The following is a 24,502-nucleotide window of genomic DNA, read 5'->3' as shown; positions in this document are numbered from 1 at the left end:
TTTTATCTGATAATAAAAATTATTCTTGCCAAATATTCAAAAGAAAAATTTATAGATGAGTTATATAATAAAGACTTTTTTAGTAATTGTCCTGAAGAAGAAGGAATGATTACTATTTGGCTCATTAGATTAATATAATTAGTATAAAGCATGGTGAATAATTGTTTCGTTATTTACAAGTCACTGATTCCCAAAATGTAATAATACTGATTATAAAGCCATAAGTAAAATTTCATTCATTTAGCTTTTTGTTTGTTTGAAATATCACTATCACAAATTCTCGGGTCTGGAGACTTATTGACTTCTCTTTGAAAGGATTTTTCGAAAATATAAATAGATGCATTATTTGAATGTAAAGATTACATGCTAAATTCATTATTTATCGTTCCTCTCGTTTTTCATTTCTAATGTTGGTATCATACCGAATTCTAAAAATGCTATTGTCGATTCTCAGAAGTTTAAAACATGGAAAGTTGTCAAAATTTTGAAATTAAATATTTTGAAGACTGCAAACACTTTCTGTTTTTAATTTTTTATATACGAAGTACAAAGAAAGTTTTGTAATCGTCAAAAAAATTCAAACTCAAGATTTTGACGAAATTCTACGTTTTAGACCACCCTGAGTTTGAAAAACGCATTCTTGTCATTATATCTCTCAGTCCGTCTTTCTGTCTGTCTGTAACAAAGATAACTCAAAAAGGTTTTGAGCTAGCCAGATGTAATTTACTGGTTATACGGTCTTTATACTAAATTTGTAGATTTCTGTCAAATTTTGAGTAAAATCTTCTCCTCTGAAAGGACAGAGGAAGTCGGTCTGTCCGGTTGTTCGAATATAAGTTAATATGATTACTACAAAATGAAGTCAGCTAGGTGGATTAAATTTGGTACAAAGATATAAAATTTACAGTGGAGACACCTTTCAAATTCTGAGCCAGTTTCAACGAAGGGTTGACCGTCCATCGGTCTGTACTTTCAGAAATATGCAAACGTGATAACTCAAAAACGCAGTGACTTAAATATATCAAATTTAGTAAGGAATTTTGTAACTGTAATTGAAATTCTGGTTCCAATCAGCTGGGAAAAAAACGCCTAAAACACAAATTCAGTTTTCGGATACTATTAACCCCATGACAGGAATTAATTGTCAAAAAACTCGCCAAGGTTGGCATGATAGGTTCAGTATAAATCGTAAATTTACGCCAAAGGTTAATATTCCGTAATTATTGTATGCCAATGCCATGCAAGACAATCTCTAATATAACTTTTTATTATAGAGCATACGTGGAAGTTTTGAGAAGACCATTCATGCTGCTTTTATATGAGAAAGTATAAATTTACATTTATTTCAAATATTAATAATTCTGTTCCTAGAACCATCAACAATTTATGCTTTTATTTAAATAAACATCATTATCCTGAAACACTCTTTACTAAAATAATAAAATCTTATTTCCTTGTTCCTTGGAACTTTTGATTACTAGTACTGAAAGTAAAGTTTATTTATTTTAAAATAAAGTTTAAAATATTTACTCTAAGTAAATATTTTTCACTTTTTCGTCCTTTTCACAGGTTGTAATTGAAGATTTGAGGAAGGCCTTCGTAGAAGATTACATTTGGCCTGCAGTTCAAGCAGGTGCAATTTATGAAGACAGATATCTTCTCGGAACTTCCCTAGCCAGGCCTTGTATTGCAAAATCGCTCGTCGCTGTTGCTGTCCAGGAAAAAGCTACTTATATATCACATGGAGCGACAGGGAAGGGAAACGATCAAGTCAGATTTGAATTATCGTGCTACGCTCTGTGTCCCGATATAAAGGTAAACAAAATGATTCTATTTTTTTAGGAAGTTTTTATTTTTATTTTTGTTATGCACTTAAGAATTAATTATCACTGAATGTATTACGGTTTCATTGCCTCAGTGCAAACATGAGTCCAAAATCGATCGAAGAAACAACCGAAGTTGACATCAGTATTTTCTCAGCAATTACGGTGATTATCTTTTAAAGATTCTTCGTATAGTGAGCATAGGCTTAACCTAATTCCATAAAAAAAAAAAAAAAAAAAAAAAATCAAGCTATTTTAAATATATGCAAGAAAATTCCCGTCATATTCATCGACAGCAACTTAAAATAAGATTTGAGAGGGTGAAGAAAAATGAAGAGATGGCTAAATTCATGGACAAAATTGAATGAAAATAAAACTTCATGCATTCATTTCATTTTTTAAAATTATCCGTTACATTTCATCGCATCAAATAGCTAATTGGTTGTAGGTCCAATTTGCTGAATAAAATTCTGGATACATTTCTTACTCGATTAAAACAGCCAACTTGACTCACACATAGGCATTTGTTGTTGGCCGAAACCGCTACTCGATGTAATTAATGTCCAATACCAGTCCTCCACATTCTGACAGTATATCCCCTCTTTGATAACTATTTCATCCTCTCCCCGAGGGAGCACGTTAGATATGTTGCTGAGAAGCTTCCGGCATGGTGGTTGGTTCTCGCCACCCAGGTAAACCGCGAAATGTAGGAGGTCTGCTGCCTCCTACGATGACGGGATGCGCTTCCCACTGGAAGGATTGTACTGTGGCCTGTGATGGTCCTTAGGACTTTATCTTAATTCCCGTCAATGCTGTTGTAGCGACCTGGTCAGTCAGATTTAATCTTTGTGTCTTAGGCGGAAAGTTGTAGTTTCTAATTCATTATTTGCTTTCATTCTGTATCGTTTTAAAGGATATCTTTCCTATTATATTTTCTTAAAAATGATTGTATATTATTTCTTCTGCAGTTGAGTTTTATAAGATTATAGAATATGCCAAAGTTAACAAATCGAAATGTATTAGAGAATTTATAAGCAAGCGTATAAAACAAAACTTAAATCCATATTATATTTTGGTGTAGCTTAATCAAGAATGATTTTTGCACCTGTAAATTCAAACAAATCGAATCAATCTATCTCATGAAAATTTTAGGATTAAAATGCTGCTCCCCCAAAGAGTAAAATATTAGGAAGTATTTAGTACAGAATTATTTTTAATTAAATGGCTTGTGAAAATATTACTTTTGAAGAATTTGACAATAGTTGTGATATTTTTTTTATATATTTGCAGGTAATATCTCCTTGGAGACTGGCGGAATTTTACGAACGTTTTCCGGGGCGTCAAGATCTCATTAAATATGCCAAAGTGAGTTTAAGGGAAAAAACAGGTTTAAAAAATACATAAAAACCTCCAAAATTAAATTAATTTTGGAGGTTCATTAATTAAGAGATTAAATTGAAAGATTCAATAAAAAAACTCACATTTTTTTAATTTGAAATCAACGAGTGAAGTTTGTTGCATTTCAGATATGATATAAATTCCTTGCAATTTTCTGTTAATAGAAAATTATGTGAATATTAAAATGACAATTCAACAGAATAAAATATCAGATCCCTCACCACACAACCGTCTTCGTCCAGTCAACTTGATACTCATCGGCCTAAAATTGATATGCAATAAATGATCTGTAACGTTAATCGTTTTTTGCATGTGATAAATCATAATAAATGAACTTTATTGAATGTTCCATCTGAATAATATTTTAGAAAATAAACCGAAAACCTTTTTTTTTCGAAGAGTAACCGCTAACAAAAGAAAATGAATATTTAGTGAAATATATGTGTTTCTATTGAGACAGCAAGAATCGAAATCAAAACAAATAAATATCAAAGAGAGGGACCATTTAGGATGAGAGTGCAAAAAGAAATAATCAGTTCTCCAAGTCACATATGTTCGGATTGCAGCTTTGATACTTTTAAATTTAAAGGGAGAAAACGGTTGTACTTTTCTTCCAATCAGTTGTGTGCACAATGACCTGTCATAGATTGCACGGTGAATCGTGCAAGAAAAATGCAGTGGCATTTTTCTTAATTGTTGACTCAATTCTTGACTTATTTCTACGTTTTTATTACTGTTTTCCATTTCCATTGATCATCGGACTTTTAGAATGGCAAAGTAATCAAAGAGCATTGAAGTCCCAAAGTGAAAAAGTAAGAAAATTCAATAATAAAAGAAAATTTAACATTGAGAAAAAAAGTAGTTCAGGAGATGTTGGAGCTCTAATGGACGAGTCGCCATTGACAGTTGTACATGTGTTGTTATTGGTGATTCCACGCACACCAGTAATCTCTAAAAGAAAGCTACTAATGAATCTAATGAACGGTATGGAGTAATGGACGATGAAATGGCCAGGATTGTAAACAGAGATAAGGACAGATTAAACAACCAGATAACTTTTAGTTTAGATAATTTATAATATCATCTATTTTTGAGACAACACGAAATATATTTCTGGACTAACCACGTAATTTTGCGCTGTCACCAGATCCAGCGGCCCCTCGCTTGAAATATCTGGGCGCGTCTCTGGGTAGGAAATTTGGCACCAACGGATGTGGAACCGTGGCTGCTTTCATGGTGGTTTTTCTGTGGAATCGGATTTCGAAACAGGAATTCTGCCTCTCGTAGCTAAAAACATACCATGGTCCTGTATAAGTAATTAAGTGAGGTTAGTGATTTCAGAAATAAAGGGATTAGAGCATTAGAGCAGGTCAAGGCATGAAATTTTTACTGAAATGTATCAATCGGCAAAGTAATTGCATTTTCTTAAAGTTTTTTAAGACCAAACTATGTTGCCTTCATAGATTCATTATGATGCTCTTATACATTTCTTTAGGACTTTAAGTTCTTAAGATAGGTTTAAATTAGAGGCATGCAATTATTTTTTCAGTATTGGGGGGGGGGTTAAAAATAGGCAGACCTATCTAATTTATTATAAAACTAAATAAGAATTTAAAAAAAATTTCATTTTAAAATTCTTTAATGGAAAGTAGACGAATGAAACTGTGATTGTACTGCTAAAAATTTTTCATAATTTTGTTCGAACCTGGATGTACTGATTGTACTATTTAAAATTTATCCTACTCTTTCAGATTATTATACTTTTAATTTAAAAACTGTGATATATTGAATGATTCATCTAAGAAAGGTACATTTTGCCCCTGACCATAATTTGCTCACTACTGATCTGGATGTTTATTTGTTAATCAGAGTACGGGTTTTCTAATTTTGAAATACTTAATATCATGACGGCCATTTAGTTAAATATTTGATACGTAATATTTGAATAAACTATTTTACATAAAAAATGTTTCCCTTTGCAATTATGCATTTAACTAAATGTTCATAATATCATAAGAAAAATATAATTTCATAAACACACCATTAATATGCAGTCCGAATTTGAATTTTTATGCAAACAATTCTTTATTATTTGTTTATAAGTTCCCTTTATATTTTCTATACAGTAAAAACATTTTTTTAGTGCCTTTCAAAAAATACCGAATTCTTCCGGACCAATTTGCAGACACAAAAACAGTCATTGTTATCGGTTCTTTAAATAAAGAGAAGAAAGGGAAAAATCGAGCATTATATGTAATAGCCCAAAAGAAAATTAGAACCGATTCATTAAATGTGTTTTTAAGTATTGCATTTAATTCAACAGGATTATAATAGCTGAACGTTATCATTAAATGCACCAATGAACATGCTTGAAAGATGATTGTAAGTTGAAATGCTTATCATAATTTTGTCTCTATTTGTCCTAATATAGGAAAAAAATATCCCAGTTCCAGTCACTCCATCAGCTCCTTGGAGTATGGATGCCAATTTAATGCATATAAGGTATATAAATTCGGAAAAATTTGACAAAATTCATGTTTTGTGATTCTAACTTTTCTCTAAACTAGCATTGCTGATTTAATCGAAATATTTTTTTTTCTCATTTGAATAAATGAGAAATAAATAATTCTTCGTAGTGAATTTTGTAAATATGAAATTCTGTTATAGAGAATATTTAACAATTATTTTGATATACGTTTTTGAGGAAATATATTATTTGGAATTTATTTTCGCTGGAATCAGAAGTTATGGTCTCATAAAAAAGTTTATAGGTTTAATTTGAAAATAAAATTAACATCTTATATCATTAGAAGAGATTATAGCCATTTTTTAAATAAAATAATTATAAATAATATTTACACTTAATATTTCCAAAATATCTATATTCAGACTTACAGGAGAAAAAAAAATTCATGGCTTCAATTTCAGTTCTGTCAGATATTCTATATGATTATATTCCATAGCTTTTCATGCAGTCCGGAAAATATAAACTTACATTACTTACATTTCACTTCTTGTTTCCAAATTGTACTGTTACCTGTACTTGACCTTTTCTAAGCCTGCTAACATCTTACTTCCTCCATATTTTACTAATGATGTTAAGAAAAAAAGAAGGAAGTCATTAATATCAAGATCATGTCACAGACGAATGAATTTAGATTATCGAGAAATCATTAATTCTTCTACTGAAACTGTTGAAAATTCCGGTTGTGAGAAAGCATTTGTGAAATCGTCTGATTTCAGAATGCTTTAAGATAGTTTCCATTTTGCCAAAAATTTATTTTAATTTTAATAATAATTTTTATAATTCTTTTGAAGACAAATTTAAATTTTTAGTTTTATCAAGAATAATACAGAATTTTTGAAAATTACTATTATGTGATTGGTAAATTATTTTGAATAAATTAGATTCTAGATATTTCGCGTCTTACTATGTATCTACTTCTACTTTTATAACAAGCTCGAGTAATTATTTTAATAACATATCAATGCATTTTTTAGTTAATCTAAAAAGACGCTTGCCACAGTCAATAAAATTCGATCTCTGCATTTACTTCAGAAATATCTACATGGAGAATAAAATTCTAAAGAATGAAATCTACATAGAAAAAGTAATAAAGAATGAAATCTACATAGAAAAAGTAGTAAAGAATGAAATCTTCATAGAAAAAGTAATAAAGAATGAAATCTGCATAAAATAAGTTTCTAAAGAATGAAATCAATGTAAATTTTTTTCCCTTAAAATAACAACCTCTGCCTCTCGAGCATAATTTTATTAATCAACTTTTTACTCCAATATTTTATTTTCTTCAATTTAGAATATGGCTGAAAGCAATTTCAGAGAACAAACATCAATAAATACATCTTAATATTGATTATTTTATTCAATAAATTAATTGTTGATTAGTTAATTTATTGATTATGTATTTTAGCTTATCAGTTTATTAATTAAAATATAATATGCTTTAAAATTTAATGTAACTGATTTCTTTAAAAAATATATTTTGCTCTGGTGTATGCGTTTTCTAGAATTTTATCTCTATAATAAACTTCATAAAGGAACAAAATTCCCCAAACAAACAAAAAATAGATATTTTATTTAAAAGAATTACAATTTTCCATTAATGAGCTATTTTAAACATTATATTTCAAACTTAGTTTACATTATAGTATTAATTTATTCTAGAATTTTGAATTGAAAAGGAATTTTATATCGACATAACTATAAAGAATATAGAATTGAATTGGATGATACTAAATAATCTTGCAGTCACTTCTTTGGCTATATAGACTGTCAAGGAGATAGATAGAGATGGATGGATAGATAGTTTGAAAGAGAGAGAAACTGAGTCACTGATAAACCTTATCAGGCTTTGCTCTCGAATTTTATTTCGTCATCTTGCATCCTTAAAAACCAATCTTTTTTATAAATAAATATTAAAGAAGGGAAAAATCTGGAAAAAAAATCCTGCGCTTTTAATTGATAAGTCGAGGGAGTAATTTTTTCAATCAAAATATGGAAGAAAAACGAAAAATCTTAGAAGCGTGGGACATCAACAGGAATGCACTGAATAAATTGAGATAATAATATCTTTTAATTTTATGACTGTTTTGGAATTTCCTTGCTTATCAGATATAAATTTGTTATTAGATTATATTGCCATTTTAAATGTTATGATATAATTTTTTTGTCGAATTGTGTTCAGTTTTTTTTTATGATTTACAGATTTTGCTTCCGTTTCTGCAATTTTCATAAAATAATTTTTGTAATTAACAAACTACCAAACCAAGTTTTCAAAAAAAAATTCATTCGTCATTATAATTATTTTGGAATCATACAATTAATATTTTCTCAAATTGACTACCAGGTGATGTCTCCCTTTTTAGAATGAAAATTTTAATTAAAACTAATGCACTAGTTTCTAATTATATCCTGAAAATATTAAAACATCATATTATCATCAGGAACCAGCAACCGGATAAAATTCAGAACTCCAGGGCATCAAGAAGCGAGAAGGGAAATGATTGCAAAATCCTATTTTTAAAAATATTTAATAAATAATAAATCATGTTATGAGAACTGATCCAACTGATATATACAACTTGAGCAATGAATATTTTAATTGAACAATAAAATACATCTCCTTTTAACAGTTACGAATCAGGTGTGCTAGAAGATCCGTGGACTGTTCCACCTCAAGATTTATATCGCATGACAAAGAATCCTTTGAAGTCTCCTGATGAACCTGCAATACTCGATATTGAATTTAAAGAAGGTATGTAAATTATTTGATATCAATGAATAAATACTTACGTTATATAGTAGTTTATAATACTATTATGTTCAAAAAATTCTGTAATTTTTATAATATTCTCCAAATGTAATTGAATTATATGATTTCCTGCTGAATAAACGAAGCATATTAAGGCACCGATTAGTCAAAACCGATTACATTTAGTTCAAATACTAGAACGCATGCGCGCAATGCATGTTTACATGAATTCAAAACTTATTTCGGACATTCATTAAGGAAAATAGGCCACTTTTTCTTCAATTGCAAGAAATTACACACATGGAATACCTTCAGCATAATCGAATTGTTAATATAAAAGAGTATGCTAAAATCTTTAACCCTTCTTTGCATGATGTTGGAAATCTCCATCATTACATTTAGTGAACAAAAAATTATACTCAAAACAGGTGTACTGTAAATTGGTTGTTGCTGGCAATTTTTTTCACGACTATTGCGTAATAAGGAACGTAGTTGTAAAAAATAATCAAATGTCACAATTATTATAGCGGGTTTGAGTTTGTCATTCCGCTGTTTGTTGTTTTTGGAAGAAACGTGCGATTTCTTGAATATTTTTTATAACTAATCTAAGACTTTTTTGCTATTAAAAGCGATAATGAGTGGAGAAATTTAGAAGAGAGGGTCATTGGAGATTGTGAGAATCTTGAGCTTAACATGTAAATTTGCATGATAATGGATAATTCTATCATACTGTTTTTTAATTATTTTATATTATATATTTATACTAGGATTTTTTTAAAATATTTTCTCTTTAATCTAGAGCATGAATTATATCACCCTGATTCATTTAAAAAAAATCACGCAACGAAGGGATAAATTGATGATTCTATAAAATGCAAGCGACCAGATCTTAAGAAGATTAACTACTACTATATTAAGAAAATGTGTCGGTTGACAGTTCTATTATTTCCACTAGTTGTTTATTCTCCTGATCTTAACGTGATTTTATTGTTAAATGAAGGAATTACAATTATCTTTCTTCGTTCCAAAGAAATACATCGGAAAACGATGAAGATATCACAATATATTTTTGTACAAATGATGACAAAAATGCATAGCATACAGGCAATCATTTCGAAAGAAATAACAAATAAGTATGTTCTCTCTGTACTCATTCATCTATATCTATACTTATAATAAAGCTCAATGTGTGTGTGTGTGTGTTGGCGCTCTACAGGCCAGGTCATTTGACATACAGCTACCAAATTTGGTACATGTATACCTTAGAGGTCGGGAATGTGCACCTGGGGTCCCTTTTTTTGAAATTTTAATTAGAATTTTAATTATTAATTAAAAACTAAATTTCCCGCCAAAAATATCTTCCATTTTCAACACCGCCAACTTTTCCACCAAAAAAATCTTCCATTTTCAACACCGCCAGATGAGTAAGGCTTCAGTTTTTTTTTCTCCCAACAGTCATGAGGCTAGGGTTAACATTTTTCGGCGGATTATTTCAAACGATTCTGTTTATTTTCTTAATGTTTGATGCATTTAAAATGAAACATTGTTAATTAATCCATGTTTCAGATTCATTCTGAAGTACTTTTGAAATAAAATAACACAGAATAAAGGAAATTAAAAATGTATAATCTGCATAGCGTTACCCCAACTGGCGTAGAAAAATTTAACGTAACTGGAGAAGAAAATTCACGCATGCGCATTATGTTCTGATTGTTGCCATGACAACCATTATCAACGGGTGATTTAAATTATTTTTAGGTTAGCTGCATGCTTTTGTAAGTAAATTGTATTTATGTTAGTTATATATTTTTTGTATATGCTTATAGTTTTAAGTACATCGTTTTTTAAGTAGTTTTTTAAATCTGTTTTCAATGATTTAAATTATTTTTAGGTTAGTTGCATGCTTTTGTAATTAAATTGTATTTATGTTAGTTATATATATTTTTTGTATATGCTTATAGTTTTAAGTACATCGTTTTTTAAGTAGTTTTTTAAACCTGTTTTCGACCGATTATTTTAAACGATTCATTTTATTTTCTTAGTGTTTGATGCATTTAAAATTAAACATTGTTAATGAATCGATCTGTTCATGAGGAATCCGAGAAAATTTTGTTGACAAATTCTTGAGATATTACATAAATTAAGAAAGATATTCTTTAGTGCCCATACAGTTTAAACGCTCAGTGACTTTATTATCAGTAATCATAAATTTAAAAAAAATGCTTTGTTTCAGTAAAAAATATTATTATATTAATTGCAGATTAATCATTTACACTTTAATTTAAACCCTAAATTCGACGAAGGGTAACAGAAAATTAGAGAAATACATATCACGTTATGACTGAAGGCCTTTATAATATTATGAGTGAATTATATGACTATCAAAATTTGAAGTTTTAAAATATTTTGCTGAAGAATCTATTAAAGTTGGAATTGCGTAAAATATTTAATGGTACGACCGGAGTTTAATCCCCTGCTTGGCGCAATTTTTAAAAATCGCCAACAACGGCCTTGCGAAATGTTCAAAAGCAAAGGAGCAGATGTTCAATTATGGTGCATAATAAAGATTGCCAGCTTTGGCGCGTTATCGCAACTTGGCGAAGAAGGGGGTTAAACTCCGGCTCAACCTATTTAATTATTAAAATTTAAACGAACATTAAGATTGGCGAACCGGCTGGTCGACAAAGGCGGCTAGTCTGTAATAAAGTAAGTTGAGGAATTTTTTGAACGTGGTAATATAAGTAAATATAAATGCAGTTTAGGTTGGCAACATAGGCATCGATAACTAATATTTTTAACTAATAAGTAGTTCTCATTTTGGATTTTTTTATTGCTTCGTGCTTTCTATTTTCTTTACTTTTTTAATACCGGAGAAAATATTCTGAATTATATATATTATATTAATTAAATTGTATAAAAAATAATTCTAACATTAGATTTTAATTATATTTTTAACAAACAATGCGATTAAAAAATCTTATTATTTTATTATTTATTATTACCCTTAATGCAACACCAATGTTAATATAATTTAAATTGTTTTTTAAATATCTCTTAAGTAGATAATCGTATACATCAACAGGGTATTATATGGCTTAATTATTATATGCTGCTAGTATACTAAACAAATTTTAATAAAAAGATACATTTACCAAATGATAAAAGGTGTAAGGATACCTAAATTTTTTTAATAGCAAATAATTTATCATAGAAGATAATAATAATAATTTTTTTCTGAACTTGCACGATCGGAACTAATTAATACATAGTAATCATACACATAGTAATGCTTTGAAATGCAGTTAATTCTAATTATACCTATTTATTTTTCATTTTAATTATAGTTTTCATACAAAAAACATAAGTATGCATTGGTTGCCAGGTAATTGTTGAAAATTATTTGTTACAATTAGTTTGTCACGGTGTCACACAAAACATAAATGGCAACTATAGAAACGAGTGTTATACTATTTAAGCAGAAGGGATGTGCAATCTTTTCTTACATCTTTATTATATTCCTGAAACCATCGATGAAAACGCTAAATTCTTTTAAGTCTCGCCTGAAGAAAATTTATTGATTCAAGTTGCTATGACAACAGATCAGAACTATATTTGTATTTGGACATTCTTCCCGTTAACAGATAAGAATGATTGCGGAACAGTTTTTTTTTTTCCGTAAAAGGAAGGAAAAATCATAATTTGTCTTCACTTTATTTGCCTTTTATTATTTTTTTTTTATTATCGTTTGTACTTAAATATTCTTTACATAAAAAAATGAAATTTTAATAAAATACGAAATTTTTTAAAGATAAATAAGTGATAATAAGTACGAAGCTAGAACTTAATAATAGCATTGTGAGTTCAGCAACTTGAAAGAGTTAATATGCTTGGAATTTTCGAGTTTTTCAAAGTAGAAAGCTAAAGTATTCCAGAGTTGAAATCTTCACGTGAGATTTAAAACTGGATGATGCTTTAATGACATTCGGAATATTAATAAATTGACAGAATTTTGATGCAATTAAATAGGTATAAAAGAAAATTAGTTTGAGAACAGCTAATTAATAGCTTCTTTTTAGGGTCAATAAATGTCGATTGAAAAACTATAGTAAGACTGTAACTACAAGGATATTAATTTGCGAACAACTTGTTAATTTCTTTTTCTGTAGGTGTAAAAAATCATTTAGAAGATTATTGTAATGTTAAACTCATACATTTTGCATTATATCTACATATTTAATATAATAGAATTTGAATTTAAAATTTTTTGCAAAAAAGGATATTAAAAATTAAAAATTTTCTTTTGATTCTAGTATATGGAACCAGTTGTTTTCTCTGATATCTTCGCGTATCGTTCGATTGTAATGGATTGATTTATTAATATTTTTTTGCAGGTGTGCCAGTAAAAGTCACTAATTTAAAAGATAATGCAACGAAAGATTCCTCGCTTGATTTGTACCTTTATCTGAATGAAATTGGGTGAGTATAGTAGAGAATAGTTATATTTCTTTTAATCTCTTGTATTCATTTACAAAATGAGTTTGAGGAAATAGGTGAACGGAAAAGTTCATTTAATGTTTAATTCGCAAAATTATCAGTAATATTAAAAAAATAATAAAAAACAAGATAATCCTTTTATTTGTATTTAAGTTTGGTATTAGACACGAGTTTCAAACTTTAAAATATCTAATTTTTATTCACAGGGGAGAACATGGAGTAGGCCGAATTGACATTGTAGAAAATAGATTTATAGGTATTAAATCAAGAGGTAAGCATATAAAATTTATTTTCTCGTTAACTTATTACATTGGTATAAAATCTGATTTTAAATTTAAATTAAGATTTAAAATACGATATTACCTCGCTTTTAAGTTCACGTCTTGAACATTCCTACGTCATTTACAATGTTTTTATTGGCCTTTTCAGAGTAAGTTTAAGTAATAATGATTATAAGTGGTTTCCAGCGATCTGCGCTTTGCACCTCTCTATTTACATCGTTTGGTTCCTTGAAAAATATGAAAGTGGGATAATACTATATTTTCGTTAATTATTTTCTTATTTTTCTTATCTTATTTTTTTACATCATTTTCTTTTTTATCATTTATTTTCCATGGACACTCTTACGGTATAATCGATTAATCCAAAACAAAACTATCTCGGTATTTAATTACAATAGTCCTTTATTTATTATTTATTTATAATTGAACATAAACTACAATGCCACTATATAACATGAAGTTTACAGAAGTTAGTATAAAAACTATATAAAATTTACAAAAACTAATTCCTTGACTAAAGTCAAAAGACAATGAAAAATAAAACAAAAGAAATTGCTTAAAGTAAGCAAAATAAAAATACAAAACACACATGTAAAAAATATAAAATAAAACGTTAACATCGATACACAAATAAACAGCAAAAAGTATGCACTAATACAAACAAAATTCCATAGAGATTTGAAAATCAAAATTTCAATTTTGAAAAACATTTCGAAGAAGCAAACATATATATATATATGGAAAAGAAAAAAAAAGAATAGACAATAAACACACCAAAATTAAGAGGAAAAAAATACAGATGGGTTGAAGAAAATAAAAGCACAAGCAAAAATGATATTAAATAAAATAGTTTAATTTTAGGAACAAAAGTTCTGGATTATAATATAAAAATAATATTATTTATGTTTACAATGTAAAAAAAATTGACAAAAGATAAGTCAGCCATCTAACTCTTCGACCCGCCACGAAGGCACACGGATTTAAACCAAAAAAACTGAATGACCGGACCGCTGCAACAGCAACATTGGCGGGAACTGTGGTTGAGTCCTAAGGGCAGTCACTGGCCACGGTACAACCCTCCCCGAAGGAAGTATGTCCCGTCATCGATGGGAGGAGTCAGATCCCTCAACTATTAGTGTACCCTCCAGGGTGGCGAGATCCAACCACCATGCCGGAAGCATCTCATCCTCATTTCGTGGTGCCCCCGGGGGGTTGACAAAAGACAAGAAGGAGGATTTTTTATTAACAAATGAGCTCAGAGCGATTGGCAAATTTTTAAACTTTTATTGAAATCTTGCATTACAAGCAGCCGCAAAATAATATGCTCCACGTGTTGAATTTCTTTAATGACCAATCACATATGTGTCTAGTTTGTCAACGGAACCTTTTTAAATATACGCCAAAATCTTCATGAATGTAAGAAACTGAATTATTTTCAAAAAGCATAATAAGAAAGATTTTCATGCGTGCTTATATTTAGCCACCACAAAGGACTTTTCTGTATGGTTGACTTTTGATGAAGTACCATAGTGCTTTTGATAATTGACTCTTTTCCAACGATATTTGGAATTTTGACGTTTATATTAATTACAATAATTATTTCAAATATGATTTCTTCTTCAGTTTGAAGATTACCAAACTGCTTAGTTTGTCCAAAATTCTCTAACATTATTTCAACCTATAACATTATCAATAGGTATGATGACAAACTGTATTTTTTATTACTTTCTCGTATACGAAGTATAGAGAAAATATAGTTTGTCCAAAATTCTCTAACATTATTTCAACCTATAACATTATCAATAGGTATGTTGACAAACCGTTTTTTTTTATTACCTTCTCGTAGACGAAGTATAGAGAAAATATAAAAACCATAAAAAATTCGAACTCGAAATTGTGACGAATTTCCATGATTTAGATCTCCCTGCAGGTCCGGCCATCTGGAAGGGGGGGGGGGGTGCGGCGGATGCTATGCACCGGGGCCCCGGGATTGAGGGGGTCCCAACATGATTAAGAATTAAAATGGCAAAGTGAAAGCAGCTTTGTACTATAGTATCCGAATGGATTGTACTCCTAATATTCCCCATAAGGAACAAACGTCAGTCATTATTAGAGATGCAAATTTTGAAGAGAAAAGTTTAACTAAAATGAGTCATTTATAGGGTTTGTTGAAGTAACTGGTGTAACTGGGGAAAGACTGGCAAAAATTCCATTGAAAAGATTAAGTGAGCTTGATTTAAATATTGTAGAAGAATGAATTGTAGAGGACAGGCACACTGCAATGGTTGCAACATGAAAGGGAAAAAGGTGTACAGTCTAGAATAATTGCTCTAAATCTTCATGCAATTTTTTTGCCTTGCCTATCACATTTTTTATTTAATTTGTGATGTCGTTTCCAAAAGAAATACAGTATTTTTTTTATATTGAAACTTTAATATTGCTTATTTACTGGATCTACAAAAATGTGTTACATTTTATAAAAACATTTAAATGTTACTTTTAAAGCATTATACGACATTCGTTATGAAGCAAAAATTAAATTAAACTATTTCAAGCAAAACAATTGTTCTTGATTGATTTAATTTAATTTGGTCAATAAAATTAAAACAGAAATCCAAAATTTAACTCAGTTTTAGACGAAACAAAAGAGATAGCAAGCAATTTGAATATTTCGGAACGTTTTCCTGAAAAACGAATTCGAAAATGAAAAAGATTACATTCCGAAATAGCTGAAGATAAAGTTAGAGAAAATACGCTAGAGGAGAGACGTTATTTTTAGCACTGTAATTTGTATTGCTATTGTACAGACAGAAAATAGATTTAAAAGTATTTCAAATAAATCATTGATGAAAAAATAAAACTTTAGAAGAACAGAAATTAGAAAAATGTTCCAAAAACTTTGTAAATTTTTATAACAGCGATGTAAATGTAAACTTAATCCAAGAAATTAATTTGCTATGGGATTTTGATTTCGAATAAAAGGGATGTAACTAACTCGCAAGATATATTGCAGTACATACTAAATGAAAATTATAATGAGTTATTTCTAAATTTATTAACTGTGTTAAAACTTTTCCTTATGTTGCCAGTTAATATAGCAAGTGCTGAGCACTCTTTCAGCAAATTAAAATGAAAAAAGAGAATTGTTTTGGGGCAAGCATGAGTGCAGAACGCTTAAATGCACTTGCTGTATTAAGCACCGAAAAAATTCTAATTTCTCTGAAATAATTCTCGCAATAAACCTCGCAATTTCGAACCGCGGTCATATGACGTGGCCACAGCCTGAACTGGCACCCACTCTCCAAATTTCCGCACCACCAGTGGGAAGGCGATTGGCTCCGACGGATTTAAAGTGCATCTTCTACACATTAGCTTATAGTTAGATTTGATAGAGGTTTGATCGCTGTGATGTGTTCTGTAGTCTGTAATCTAGTATAATCTCAACGTAAATTCAGCTTAAAAATACATAATTATTATCTTATTTGAATGCTAAAATCTTCAACATAAAAATTCTTAGGAAATAAAAATTTTATGTTTGAATACCCACATGTGAAATAGAATTATTTGAGTTCTAGTATCTCTTTAATGTAAGGTGGTAAAAAGAAAGAAATTGAAAAAGAAAATGAACATTTTGTTCATATTAATTTCTGGAATATATAAATCTTATGGACGTTTTTTTAGTCTAAAAGTAATACATAATTTTAATAATAGTATTTTTTTTTAATGAAATGGCAATAAATTGCAGATATTTTAACATAAGTACGCCTTCAGTTAGTTGACTGTTGTGTATAATATTGTTCTTGGCTCCAAACTAATCATAATAATTGAAACTCCGTTACATTAAATAATTTTACTACAAAATAACTTATTGCAAAATAATCATTAATGCAGTTTTTAACAACCATACGCAACTTTATTTTTTAGAACAGCAAAATAGAATATCTTTTCGTTGTCATTTCAAAAACAATAACAACAACAAAAAAACAATGTGAACTGTTATTTTACAGTCATGTATAAGTTCAAGCTATAACATATAATATCTTTTCAAAAGAGGATATTTTTTTATCCATAGAGATATTTTTAAAATTAAGGGATTTGCAATTTTTAATTAGACATTAATTATTTTTATTCACCACTTAAATTTTTAATGGCAAATATAAGAAAATTTGGGTGAGAAATTATTAAAGGATATTAAATGTCTATATAGTCAGAAATAGTAATCAAAAACAAAACTTTCATATACTATAATTTAAGCCATACAACTTAATATTTGGATAATTTTATATCAAGGTAGTACTATATTTAAAAATAAATATTTAGAAAAATATATTTTCTTCATTTATTTATCTTATTGTTATTATTTTTTACAGGAGTGTATGAAACTCCTGGAGGAACCATTATCCATGAAGCCCATGGGGATCTTGAGATATTTACTTTAGACAGGGTAAAGCAGAGCTTTGATTTATTCATTTTTTACAAAAGACAGTAAATGATCCAATTTGGTGTTTAAATATGAAAATTTAATGGAATAGAAATTAATGGCTTTAATTTAGAAATTATTTTTTTATTTTCTAACAAGGGTGACTAAAATGGAGGGAGTCTAACATGGTTTGACTCCACTTGTGAAAATTGTCACTTTTTATTAATTTAATTTAATTTTTATTAATTTATTGATTAATTTAATTTTATTAATTTTAATTTCAATGTCAGTGATTTCTAAAAATCCACCTAGTTTTTTCTACTACTACTACTACCAACGACTTTTTTTTCCTGTTGTAAAATTTCTTCACAACAAACTAATAGATATATATTTTTTTAATTTCTTACCTTGTAACTATAATACGATCCAGATCAGAGTCTATTGTCTGAAAACTTTTAGTTCTATTTCAATTAAACCAAGAAATTCTACCAAATAATTTTTTTTAGCGGATCTGGATCTGATATATTGGCTTCTATAATAACGATTAGCTCAAGCATTTCTGAAAACTTATCGATTGTAAGTTTTTTTGCTGTATGAACTGAACAACTCATAGACATCAGTATGTTCAACTTCGGAATGCAATATACTTACAATATTGACAACGTCTTCAATACATGAGTGATTCGATCAGTTTTTGGTACTATTCGTGCCCATTTTCTTTTTTTTTTTTTAAATTTCTGTTGTTTATTTTTTTTCCAGAATTTTACATTTACATTGTATTCTAAAGTGGGAAATATTTGACTCAGTAAAGAAGAATCTAGAACCACATTATTTCGAGTTTGCAAAAGTCAGGATATTATTCAGTTGCAATTTCATAATGCACATCCATTCCTATTACACATTCATTTTAATCTATTGAATAACTTTGATTTGACTTCAGTCAGAATCTGAAAATTTGATATAAGAAGTTAGGATTTTAATCTAAATATGTGGATTATTTTCTTCCAATGTGATAGCTACTATTTTTTTAGCATTCATTTAAACAATAATTTTAAGTTAAAGATAAAGTTAAATTGTCAAATTGTATATTTATTCATTTATTATATTTTCATTCATTGCATTCAAGTATGAAACCTCAACATTTTGGATTCATTCTTTTTTTTTCAGGAAGTATATAAGCTTAAGAAAAGTTTATCTATCAAGTTTTCAGAACAAGTTTACAACGGTAAGTACGTTTTATAACGAAATTAAAATAAAAAAATATTTAAAAGAATCGTTTACATGAAATTAAATATTCGGTTTGTTTTTTTATAAAAGAAAAATTAATACTAAATCGCATTGAATTATTTTTTTATGAGTTTTTGCATATCTCAAACCATTGAAAAAAATTCTGAAGTCGTTTGCTTCACTTACTATTGAGGCATAATAATTTTGAAGCTAAATAAAATCAAGAGACAACATTAACTCGAAATGCATAACCTTTTAGGCTTTCATACATGGGGTAAAAACATTTTACGCTTTTCTTATAAGTAGGAAAAAATCCTAAAAATATCGTAGCAGTTAAAATTCAGCATAATAACAAATATCAAGAACTGTAATTCTCAAACTTCAATTTTTCAAAGAACCATATCTTTTGAAATTGTTCTCTAAAAGTCCTTATAATACCCATGAAAGTATCATGTGTAGGAAACGATTTTGCCATAACAATATAAAATACTTAAAATTAATAACTAATCAGACCTATCAAAAATTAAAATCTAATCCTAATCCTAATCAAAATTAGGATTTATTCTGATTTGAAAAGTCTTTCTTAGTGACTATTTTTATATTCTAAAAATATATGGCACGTTTATATATATATATATATATATTACCTAAATTTTGGTACAGGTAATAGCAAAAACATATTTTTTATAAATCTATTTTATACTATAAAATATTCACTCCAAGATAAATTAATAAAATTTAATTAATTTAGAATCTGTTACTGTTTAATATTGCAAAACTTTAAATGGATTTTATTCTGTTGAAAGCACAGAGATTCATGAGATGAAAATCAAATTATATGCAATTAAGTTTATTATACAAAACTGAGCTTTCATTGCTTTTATAAGATATCTCGGATTTTGACCATACCCATTTCCCATATTTTGACAGGATATCCACTTTTAGTATATAAAAGTATTTACACACAAGTTCAGTTATTTTCTTTGCATTTGCAGGCTTTCAATTAATTGCTAAAACCACACACGTTCGCTTGCTTACCTTTTTAAAAATTTATAAAAAAATTATTTCTAGGGATAATATAGCATGCTTTTAGAATGGCTATTACTTGAACGCACCAATATTTATTTGTTCACATTCACAGATATTTTATTCTTGAGTGTCCCTAACTATTTAAAATTGATTTTATTTTATGCAAATTCAACTATAAATATGAGCAGTTCGACGAAAATATAATATCCGTTAATAAAATAAAATAATGATTCAAAACAAACCAAAGTAAAAAGAAATAATATCATTTCTTGAACTTTTCAGGATTATGGTTCAGTCCTGAAGCTTCGTATCTTCGGTCCTGCCTGCAACTTAGCCAAAAAGACGTAAATGGAACCGTTCGAGTTCATCTCTACAAAGGCCACGTCCACATACTGGCTAGAAAATCCCCTACCACATCATACAACCAAGAATTAGCAAGGTATCGTTTAAATTGCCATTAAAACGCTTTAAAAACCACGGGAAACTAGCATTCATTTTTTTTTGTTCTTAAAAATAAAATATGAATGAATTTTCTATAAGAATATTATAAATATGGTCATTTTATGTATAATGAATAATCAAAATTTTCGCTATCAGAAGAAGTTTTTCATTTATAATTATAGATGGAATTCAAAAACTGTTATATAAAAATAAGTTATTTATTGAACTGAACTTGAATAAAGAATTCAGCTAGTATTTTTCTACATTTAGCTCAAGATTTTAACAAATGTGACTCACGAGATTTAAGAAACTAAACTTTTTAAAAAAGATACGGGGCCATTTTACATTTTCTTAATCATCTGCAGAAAAAGTCAATGTACGTGCTATCTAGCGTTTAATTGTGCGTTTTACGAGGGGTGATAAAAAAACGCTTACAAGGCAAAGGAAAAATGTTTTATTAACAATAGACACATGACACAAATGGTAATTAAGGGACATATGTGGCGGTCACTTCTCTACATAAACACCAAACCTGTTGAGGCGTTTATCACACCGCTGGACCAATTTGTTTAACCCGTCTTGGTAACTATAGGTCTCTGGCTATTGAGCCAGTTCTCGGCACCTTTTTGAACTTCACCGTCTGATATGAACCTTGTATCGGATAAGTTTTTCTTCAATTCCGGGAAAAGGAAATAGTCATTGGGAGCCAAATCGAGACTGTATGGGGGTGGGGGCTCCAGACCTTCCACCTAAACGTTTCCAGCAATCTCTCTGCCCGCTTCAAAAGAACGACACCATTTCGCCATCTGTTGCCCACTCATTGTTTCGACTCCCGTACACTTCAACAATTTGTCTGTGAATGTCCGATGGGGACACATTCTTGGTCCATAGAAATCGTATCAAGGCTCGCACCTCTGTGCAAGACCGCTTCTCTAGACGTCTTGCCATTACTATCGCTGTTTCAGGTCTCAGTACTAATACTATCTGCTCGAATGACCTGTCTAAGACAACTAGCGCCATCTGTCTCCACTCTGGGTAACAATATTTCCATCCACAATTTCTACTTTCCGCCTTGTAAACTTTTTTTTGGATCATCCCTTTTATTACTCTATGCTATAATGTCTCAAGTCTTTATTTTCTTCCTTCTAGAGATGCATTGAATTACAGAGTTAACTTCGATAAGTTCGGTTGATTTAATATCATAAAATTATAAATTGACTTCTGAAATAATTTTGAATGTGCTTCTATATTTTTGTCACGATCTCTTAAATATTAATATGTTTTAGTAAAATACAGTTTGATAATATTTGCAATGTAAAGTTTCGTCTAATCAATGGAAATACCAATGATAGTGTGCTCCCTAAAACTTTATTACATACTCTCTAATAAAGGTGTTAATGCCTAGCATGGCATTAGCGTACAATATTTACGAAATATTAACCTTTTTCGCAAATTCTGCATTTTAATAAATTTATAGTGTCAATTTTGGCGAGTTTTCTGGCGATTACTCCCAGGCATACGGTTATGAGTATCCAAAAATCGAATTTGTGATTTAGACGCGTTTTTCCACTCCGTTGAAATAAAAATTTGACACAAAATTACAATTGCTGTCAAAAAATCCCAGGCCAAATATGATATATTTAAGTCATTGCATTCTTGAATTATCGAGTTTCAGTTTATTTCTGAAAGTACAGCCCAACAGACGGTCAACCCCTCGACTGATTTGGTTCCGAATATAATAGATATCTACATTATATATGTTAAACCTGCGTACCTAATTTTATCCATCTAGCTCTCTTTGTTTTATAGTTATAATGTTAACTTAAATTCAAACAGTCGAACAGACAGATTTTCTCTGAATGGATTTTTCACAAAATTTACATTGGTATAAAGACTGTATATCAAATTTAATCCGTTTTGAGTTATTTTTGTCACAGACAGATAGACGGACATTTTACAAAATTGTGCTTGTCGAATTCCGAGAGTTCTGAAACGTGGAGATGCGTCAAAATCTCGAGTTCGAATTTTTTGACGACAATTATACTTTCTCTATACCACGTTTGCGAAAAAATAAAAAGCCGCCATCATAATATTTCAAGAAAAAGCTTTTTCTGAAAATTAATCATTAAAAGAATGTATGAAAAATTTGTCTCGATTGTTATATTATATATCCATTGCTTCATATTTCAAACGCTTCAGATTTAAGTTTTTGAATATTTAAGACACATTAAATGTTTTGTGTTTACTCCTTTTTTTCAGCATGGATTTCCCTGGTGATTATGCTCCTATTGATGCTGAAGGATTCATTAAAGTTCATGCTTTAAGGTAAGTGAGCGCATTCCATTTTTAGTCACCTCCATATCAGATTTCCTAATTATATACCAATGTATTTACAATCATTTTGTCTTCTTTCAGATTAAAGGAACACTTCCGAGCAAAGAGGAAGTAACCAGTTATCTAAAAAGGAATAAAGGGAAGGAATTTATTCGATGATGCCACATCTTGAACTTAAAACTACATCAATATGTGTGTATTTCGTTTTATATGAAAAGATAAATAAAAAAATATATAAATAGTATCGAATACAAAATCTAAACTGATACCATTTTTTTGACCAAAAAATGTTTTAAATGAAATTATTAAATTATAGAAAATAAAATCAATACAGTCTTTAGTTTTTACTTGAAGAATTCTGAGCATCCAAATTCAAAATGAATTCCTATACTTTTGCAGTTTTACGCATTAATTTTACTATTCATATTTTAATTTTTTTTAGTGCTCCAATAGGTAATGCTTTATAGTAATCTAAATATTTATGAATTAAGCTCTCATGGATTCCAAATATTTGTTGAGGTCTAATATACAGTACATTCTCGAGTATATGGCCTGCGTCTTTCCGGCTTCCCGGAGTAGTTTCCTCGTATCGTAATTAAATGAGGATGGCAAGGCGTTGCATTTGCAAAATTGCCAAAGCATTGGAAGTGGACTTTTGTGCGATCCTCCTATGAGTCGTGTGTAATACTCGTTATAACAGGAAAAGAGCAGCGTTCTGATCGTTTATTATTTCGTCAATGTGTAATGGATTTCAATTGCTGCCACTGTTCATGATTATATTTGTGTAATCGTTTACCAGTGAAAAATAAAATTACTTTGAGTCAAATTTCACTTGAGTCAAAGTTAGGCATTACAGAATTTATGTTAAAATGTGAACAGTTTATACCCTTTCACTTACTTTTTCTTTAATAAAATCTTGGAACGTGCAATATGCAATATATAAACTACCAGTACAGAGCTTTCTATATCAACTCGACGCGTTACCGGCAACTGCTTTTATGATTCCGCAACGGCCTTCACATTTTACGTAGCTTGAGATAAATGGAGGGCTAGTACTCAATAAGGAGTGAGAAAATACGTATTATAACAGTAAATTTTGGCTTAAAAACTTTGTCTTCTGGTATTCGTGGGCAAAGAAATGAATTCAGAGAACTTCTGCATGTCCGACTTTTTTGTTACCTGGCCTGTCCCTCCGCCACATTAGGCCGGATACTCGGGAGTGTATTGTATTAGACTTTTATTGAAAAGTATTTTTTATGTTAAAAAATTGAGCATGAAAGGGGGACTCATGAATTCCGGGTAGCACCATGCATATTATCTAGTAATTAAAAAAGTGTAAAAATCACGAAAATTCGCTTATGTCTTTGAATATAAATAACATTTTTCATTTTTAAAAAATGTAGAACTACTGAATATTTAAAAATGTAATTTCCTCATAAAAGAAGAGAGATAGTTATGAACATTTTTCAAATATATTATTGAGATTGCAGTGCCATACATATAGATTATATGTTAATTTTTTTTATTTGAAGATGCGATATAAAGATAGATGAGCACCTTAAATTAAGTAAAAATAATAAAACAGGAAATAAGGAAAAAAAAATGGTATGAGACAAAAGATAGCTCTTTAGATTCTTAAATAGTTTTGTACTTTGAATTATAATAATGATTCAGTGAACAGTGAAGTTTAGATTCTGTAGCAAACTAAGCCATGGTGTTTAGATATGAAAAATATCATAAATAAAAATTAAAATATTTATAAGAAAGAGGAACAGTTCTTTC

General features: G+C 29.2%; 1 protein-coding gene across 2 annotated transcripts in view; it reads left to right on the top strand.

Moving 5' to 3' along the window:
- Positions 1-24,502, top strand: part of LOC129983826 (argininosuccinate synthase-like) — a 32,187-nt gene that overhangs the window by 6,623 nt on the left and 1,062 nt on the right. The window contains exons 3-13 of one of the 2 annotated variants that reach the window (XR_008785458.1): positions 1,570-1,815; positions 3,114-3,188; positions 5,653-5,723; positions 8,376-8,497; positions 12,886-12,970; positions 13,195-13,259; positions 17,640-17,713; positions 18,857-18,914; positions 20,228-20,384; positions 22,646-22,711; positions 22,802-22,912. Coding sequence is in view for 1 of the 2 variants with exons in the window: in XM_056093480.1 (XP_055949455.1) it covers positions 1,570-1,815; positions 3,114-3,188; positions 5,653-5,723; positions 8,376-8,497; positions 12,886-12,970; positions 13,195-13,259; positions 17,640-17,713; positions 18,857-18,914; positions 20,228-20,384; positions 22,646-22,711; positions 22,802-22,835 (1,053 nt within the window). In the remaining variant the exon portion in view is untranslated. Of the gene's footprint in view, positions 1-1,569; positions 1,816-3,113; positions 3,189-5,652; positions 5,724-8,375; positions 8,498-12,885; positions 12,971-13,194; positions 13,260-17,639; positions 17,714-18,856; positions 18,915-20,227; positions 20,385-22,645; positions 22,712-22,801; positions 22,965-24,502 lie in introns of those variants that run through there. The other variant, XM_056093480.1, reaches the window with a different exon arrangement.

Source organism: Argiope bruennichi, chromosome 9 (genome assembly GCF_947563725.1).
Source record: "Argiope bruennichi chromosome 9, qqArgBrue1.1, whole genome shotgun sequence".
Classification (NCBI taxonomy): Eukaryota; Metazoa; Arthropoda; class Arachnida; order Araneae; family Araneidae; genus Argiope; species Argiope bruennichi.
Note: the sequence above shows the minus strand (reverse complement) of the source record. Positions and strands in the feature narration are given on the sequence as shown.